This window comes from Camellia sinensis, chromosome 1 (assembly GCF_055761805.1).
Source record: "Camellia sinensis isolate YWXY chromosome 1, ASM5576180v1, whole genome shotgun sequence".
NCBI lineage: Eukaryota > Viridiplantae > Streptophyta > Magnoliopsida > Ericales > Theaceae > Camellia > Camellia sinensis.
In genome coordinates, this window is record NC_138961.1 from 202052014 (window position 1) to 202059126 (window position 7113).

Genomic DNA, 7113 nt, shown 5'->3' on the forward strand with positions numbered 1-7113 from the left:
TTGATTAAATGGCGTAATTGGGTAATTGGTATCATTTGTTTGTTGACATAGTTATTTTCAGTTTAGAAATAACTGTTTTGGGCTATCGGTGGAGGATAGTCGTGATTGTTGTAGACATTGCATGTGGTTTAGGAATAACTGAAACTAATCACATTGGTTAAGTCATTAATGTTGACTATGGCATTGATACAGAAAATACGTGTATTGATTGAGCATTGCATTTGCATACATTGTTTTGTGTGTGGGAGGAGATAGGGGATGTACTCCACGGTTTAGGGGAAGATAGGGGATGGACCTCTAAACCGGATTTTGTTTGGGAGGAGATAGGGGATGGACTCCATTAGCATCACTTTTATGTGTGCTTATTTATATAGAAGTGTTTTATTGATACAGCACTAAAATGTGTATCAATCTGGAAGTATGAAGTGTTTGATTTGAGCTTGAGTCTCATTTGTTTGTTGATATTGGAAGGATGTGAATATTATATATGTGATTCACTGTTGTAAGTTTGGCCAGGTTCTGAGCCATGTTGATAAAATTGGAAAGTAAAACGTATCTTAGACAATAGTGTCATGAGATTGTAAAATGAAGTAATTGATTATCTTGGTTAACCATCTGTTGAATACTATTGCTTTATTCATTGCTTATAAGTGGTTTAGTATATTTCTACTGGGCTGTGGCTCACCCTTTATGGGAACATCATTTTCAGGTTCAGGTGATAAACTACCTCCAAGGACTTAGCTTGGGAGGGTTTGGCTTCTGGATTGGAGAAGACTACCTTTAGTTAATTGTCTTTAATTATTAGTACATGTAAACATTCAAGCCTAGGGCTTTTCTTTTGTTGAGTTAGAACTCATATTTTTGTATCCAAGTGTTGGCTTGGAAAGATGTAAGCCTGTAGGGCGTTTTATCCGATGTTACATGTAATACTTTATTTGGTAATACTCTGATGAATGAATTAATAAATTGTCTTCTTTAAATAATGCATGTCAATGATATATAATGGGTTAATTTTGAGGGCGTTACATAAAATGTGGCTATAGATTCCTTCCTTAAGACAAGTTAGGACAAGTGTCCCACTCACCTGGTTATTTATAATTTTTTATTAGTATTGTTTGCTTGATAGTTTAGAATGACTTTGATATCCTGCTTTTGGAGTAAAAATAAAAGAATTATATGTCCTTAGACCATTTTGAAATTCTAAAGCATAGCAGTTCACTATTTTAAGATCTAGGATTTACCACTGAATAATAAGAAAACAAACTTGTATTTAAGCTATCGAACTACGTGGGTTGCAGCTCTGCAAGTAATGAAATGTATATGCATTTAACTATCTGATGAATTTGAGTTTGTTGATACCTTCACGAGTAAACAAGTCATGAAACAGGCGCTTTAAGAATCCATAATCCGGTCGTTGATCAAATGTTAAAGAGTGGCAATAATGGAAGTAAGATGCAAAATCCACTGGATGCGACTTGCGTAAAACCTTTCAAAACAAATGCTGTGTCAGATATAACTCTTCTGCAAACGGTTCAAAATTAAAAAAGAAAGCCACCCCTGAAAGGAATACGTGAGTGTTTTTGTTCAAATGAAAGGCGTTCATGGTCTAACGAATAGGACAGAGGCCTTCTAATCATTTGGCATAGGCTCAACTCCCCTATTGGATGTAAATGCAATTCATTTACATGGTTTTTTTGGATTTCTATGTCGATAAAGACATTTTGAATGATTTAAAGTAGAGAAGCTTGATTAGTCCGCTTCTTTTATTTTTTAAAATATAAAAGTGATTATTTTTTTATGCTTGTTCCTTTAGTATAAAAGTTCTATTTGTTCATGAAAAGCTTCTTTCAAAAGGGCTTCTTCATTAAGCTCCTCATTATTGTTTCCAAAATAATATTTAATGTTTTTCTTCGTCTAATAGAATTTTTAAGGCTCTATCATACTTTTTTGACCTCATGTACGCCATTAAATTGTTATATAATACTCAAGAATAGCACTGGAGATGTAATTGAGTTGAAAAAAGATATATTCCAAGAAAATTTTCCAATTTATCAGATTTCCAGGGCCAAAATTTATTCTCCCTATTCAAATCACAAAGGGCACAAAACATATCACTCACATCACGAACATACCTCAATGGGAGTTGATAACTTCTTCTCACATATTTTGTCATATTTTTGCTTCTTTGTTGCAGCTCTTAGACCCTGCCATGGAAGGCTAAAAGCAGTAACCAATGAATCAGTCAGGTCATATATTACACATTTTGAAATTGTATAATCCAACCATTATCATCTCCTTTAAGTAATATGTTTTGGGTCTACAATTACAGCAACGTGGACAAGGATTCTCAAAAGCAAGCAACAAATTTAGGTTTAATACAAAAGGCAATGAACAGTGGGGCCATATTTTCAGTTGTGAACATAAGCCAAACAATGCATCAGGAACTCTTACACATATAATGGGAGGAAAGATGCATCAGGAACTCTTACACATATAACGGGAGGATAGAACAAAGAGATAGAGAGTTAAACAGTGCTCATGTGTCAGCTATCTGTCGTTTCAGATATATTGGCACAACAAAATATCCGTCTGTTTGTGGTGGGTATATATATGTACAATTACAAGTTCTTGTGATGGTCACTATTCCTAGTCAAAAATGTGGAGAAATCACCATACTTATTCTTTTTCCAGATTGCTCTACTAAGAAAGATGTTCACTCTTAAAACATCCATTATTTATAAAAGAAAACAGGGGAATGAGGCAGATTTATCCCAAACGAAGCAAGAGTTACCAGTCCCTAATGCATAAGCAGCAGGTACAAGGATGTCTTTCAAATAAGTGAGCCAATATAAAAATTAAGAATAAACAATCTATGGAACCTCCGACCCAAGTATTTAAACAAAAATAGATTGCATGGAACATAGACAACTAAACAAATAAACAACATACAATGTCCAAAACAAAAAGGATAGAACAACAAAGAACCATGAAATTTAAGCATGAACTTGGTTATCAGAATTATACCACTTTATCTAATTATATGATATTTATAACATCCTCCCTGTAAAACTGTTGATCATCTTTACATTAGTAGTTAACTATAATAATTTCATCATACAATATACCCAGCTTAATATAATTTATGTAGCCACTTTGTGCAAATAATGTTAAAAAGTTAGGCCTATACCTATCCCATCCTCCTAGACCCCCACATGCAAAAATCATATTAGAAGAAAAGAAACTTATTGGTTGAACTTCTCAAGAGAGTATTTACATTTCTACATGTATAATAGTGGATCAATAATCTTCATACAGTATAAAGGGCTCGTTTCACTTGAGGATCACATAGATCAAAATGAATGATTTTATCACCAAGCTAAATCCCAGCCCCCCTAAAAAAATCAAATATATGCAAACAAAGTCACATGCATCAACACAAATACATATTCTTAAGGCCAAAAAATCCACAAGAACCTAGACTTTTTCAACAAAACAAAACAGATTTGTTTTGTGTACTCAACAAAACATATTTTATATCTCCCAACTCCAGATAAATAAAGAAATTTCTATGCTTTAAGCGATGACAATAAGAAATCAAAGTCTTATTAAACAACTAGTCAAACAAAACAATACTTGGAGCCGTTGATACTTTAAAAAAATAAAAAAATAAATAAAGCATGAAACAATAAAATCAAAGAGAAACAGTCAAAACTAAACCCTAATTACTAAACAAATCGCTCTATAGTACACACGATGCGAAGTTATGAGGAAATTAAGCAAGCAAATTAAAATAAAATAAAATAAAATATAAAAAAACACCTAAATTAGAGTGAATTGAAGAGGAGAAAAACAGAAGAGATACTTACAGATTTGATGTCACCGTAAAAAATAACAATTTTGTATTGAATGGGCAATTTTATGTTTGTTGCCTTAATAACAATTTTATGTGGTTCAAATGAACAAAAATTTGTTAGAAAAACAAACTAGGGAATTCGGCATTCATATTGCAATAATAAAAAAAAAATATTCTAGTCCAAAAAACATATTTATTCTATCTCCAACTATGCTCATTACTCACAATCAAAGGATTTCAAGTTGAAAAGAACAATTAAAATTAAAAACAACCTACCTCGCAATAAAAACTTGTTGCTTTATTGTAGCAAGGAACTCTCTAACTCCTCCATTGTAGAAGTAAAGGGAAGGAAAGGCCAATCCTGCAAATATTTTCAGCTGTAACAGATGCCATTGAAGGTAAATAAAGTGCTAGTGAAAAAAAATCATCTAGCATAGACTAAGGATTCATCTGATGATCTATGTGCCATAGATGCTTCAACCACGTACAGGCAATTAGCATTAGGAGAAACCATCTTACATTAGTACAAGTGCAAAGGATAACACAATCAAAAACGGTAGATCATACTAAAACAAATATGATGCAAACATTGTAACCATAGCTTTACAAAAATGACAAAGACCCGAAGCAAGGTCAATTGACAAGATCATGAAAGAAAAATACAAAAAAGGATAGAACTCAATTCCCCTAAAGCTACTGACATAAAGAAATGACATGAGACATTCTAAACATCACTAGAGGTCCCATTCATCAAGAGGCAGCATTGGAGCTTAACTAAACCCAGCTTAAAAACAAACATGGAGCTCTCTTGAGATAGTTCAGTGAAAGTTTGCTCTGTTTCCAGTTTTAGTAAAGCATCCTGAGGTGGAGATTTAGCCTTTGGTCTACAGAATATAAGTACATTTGAGTGGTAAACTACTAAAAGGAACAATCAACCAAAAGAAATTGAGTCCAGCATGAAGACAAATTATATATTTTAAAAGCACGGTCAACCCTTTAATAATTACCTAATAAGTTCATAAACTTCAATAATTAATAAGTTTTAATTATTAAATGTTCTTTTATCAAGTATCCTAGTAAGAAAAGAAATCTATTTGACTAATTTTCACTCCACTTTCAAATGCAATTAATTATTAAATGTTTATCCCTCTTCTTAAAAGTATATGTTTGTAAAGAAAGAAGTATATCATTGCAAATCCTAAAAGCAATAGATTCATCATTGCTCTCTTCAAATCCATAACCCACATGCACTGACTCACATCCCCTATTACCTTTCCCTATGTGGCAATTAAGATCAACGGCTATAAAAAAAATCCCTCTTTGCTAGGTATCCTATGGACTAACCAATTCAAATCCTCCCAAAATTATCGTTCCATAGATTCATCTAATCCTATTTGGGGAACATAACTGCATAGGCATTAATTATATTTAGTGTCTCTTCTCCTAACACTAATTTCACTCATATTCTCTCCTTTTCTTTTTAACCAAACATTTCTTCTTTTAAATTTTTTACTTTTTATCTACAATTGTCTACACTCCATTTCCGCAATTCTCTTTTCCACTATTTTTTCATTTTTCCTAAATTTTTTCACCACCCATTTAGTTTCTCATAAACAAATAAAAGCAATTCCCCATCTAATCATGGCATCTACTAATTCCATCCATTTACATATATTCCGCACTTGTCAATGTATCCTACTCTTTTGAACTAGCACTTTAGTTGCACTTGTCCATTGAAGTGAATGAAAACTTGCTCACCATACCCAGGCACCAGTGTATAATTTTGATATAATATAACAGTGACCATGTAATCAACAAAGAGAGAGAGAGAGAGAATGTGAAAAAGGGGTTAAGAATTACCCGCAACCAAATTAGCTAATCCAACAGTGTTTAAAGCCAAACACCCGGGAATAGGGATAAGACTTAATTTTTGACAAACGCACAAGCATATTATTAGTTTTTTACCATTGTCGGGTATCAATTATGTAGTCCTATAACCCCAAACAAACACTAGCAAACAAACTTGCAAACCCGAAAAACCCAATTGGCAATGCGGTCAGTTTAAATTTGTATACCCAAAAAGACTCAAAATTTTCAACCCTAGTCACTAGATCCCCATAACCAATTCCAGTCACCACTACGAGGATATATACATACATATATATATACACATAATCAAAGTGATAAGAAAGGAGGAGGAGAGTATACCAGTGCAGATCCAGTCGCCGATACGGGGGAGCCATTTAGAATCGGTGGGGGTTCTGGTGTCGACGAGAAGGCGGGACTGCTTACATCTGTTGCAGAAGGACCTGAAGGCATAGTTGCGGTTCCTACATCCACCGCACTCCCAATCCCCTTCTCCTCCCATCTTCTCTGTAACCCTCTCTCTCTCTCTCTCTCTCCTAACTCAGGATTCAGGGCCACAGGATTTTGGCCTCTGCCTCCCCTTCCTCCACGACCACCTGACCCAGATCGACCTCCAATAGGTGTGTAAACCTTCGAATCAGCCATACCACCACCAACTCCATACGATTAAGTTGTTAGGGTAGAAGCTGTTAGAGTATAACAGAGAAGATTTAGGGCAGAAGCTGTTAGGGTTGAAGTTTCCTCTTGGGTAAGATCACAGGGATCAGAAACTCCCGATCCACACTAGACATGGAAGCCTTCATACGATTAAGCTCCTCTCTTCACTCCTCAAAGGGCTTCGACTGAGTAACTCGCCGAAACGGATCCCCCTGTGCAACCTCCACCGAAGCTAACCCCAACGATGCAACCCCTTTCTCTCTTTCATTCGTCGCGATAATATCACTCGTCAACCCTTCCATAGATTCAACAAAGGAAGAAGGGTTCAAATCGGCCTCACATACACAAAGGCTACTCACTGGATTTGCCTTTATTTTATTTTTTTTTTCTTCTGTTTTGCAGGTACAAAACGACGTCGTTTTCTGATTGGCGACCAAATTTTTTTGGTCGCCAAAAAATTTCATTTCCCCCCTCCTAGTTGTTCAAATTTCCCTCCCAAACTTTTGGCGACCAAAAGACCAAATTAGTCGCAGAAAAAGTACCTTCGCCGACAAACTTTTTTAGTCGCCAAATCTCAATCAACGGCGACTAAAATATTGGTTGTTGAAAATAAATTTTTGGCGACCAAAAATTTGGTCGCCAAAAAATATGTGACCTTCCGCGACCAAATTTGTAGTTAGTCGGGAAAAGTATACCACTTTCTGCGACCAACTCATTTTTTGGTCGCCAAAATATAA

The 7113-nt window shown here is 34.8% G+C and overlaps 1 protein-coding gene across 1 annotated transcript; it reads right to left on the reverse strand.

Annotated features, from left to right (window-relative positions):
* Window positions 1-1283: 1283 nt before the first annotated feature.
* On the reverse strand, window positions 1284-6705 carry LOC114255975 (casein kinase 1-like protein 7). Its single transcript, XM_082868485.1, has 4 exons — window positions 6062-6705; window positions 4130-4214; window positions 2133-2217; window positions 1284-1486 (listed from the first exon to the last, which is right to left on the reverse strand). The coding sequence occupies exons 1-4, from the start codon at window positions 6219-6221 to the stop codon at window positions 1331-1333; spliced, it is 486 nt and encodes a 161-aa protein (XP_082724611.1). The 5' UTR covers window positions 6222-6705; the 3' UTR covers window positions 1284-1330.
* Between the last annotated feature and the right edge of the window lie 408 nt (window positions 6706-7113).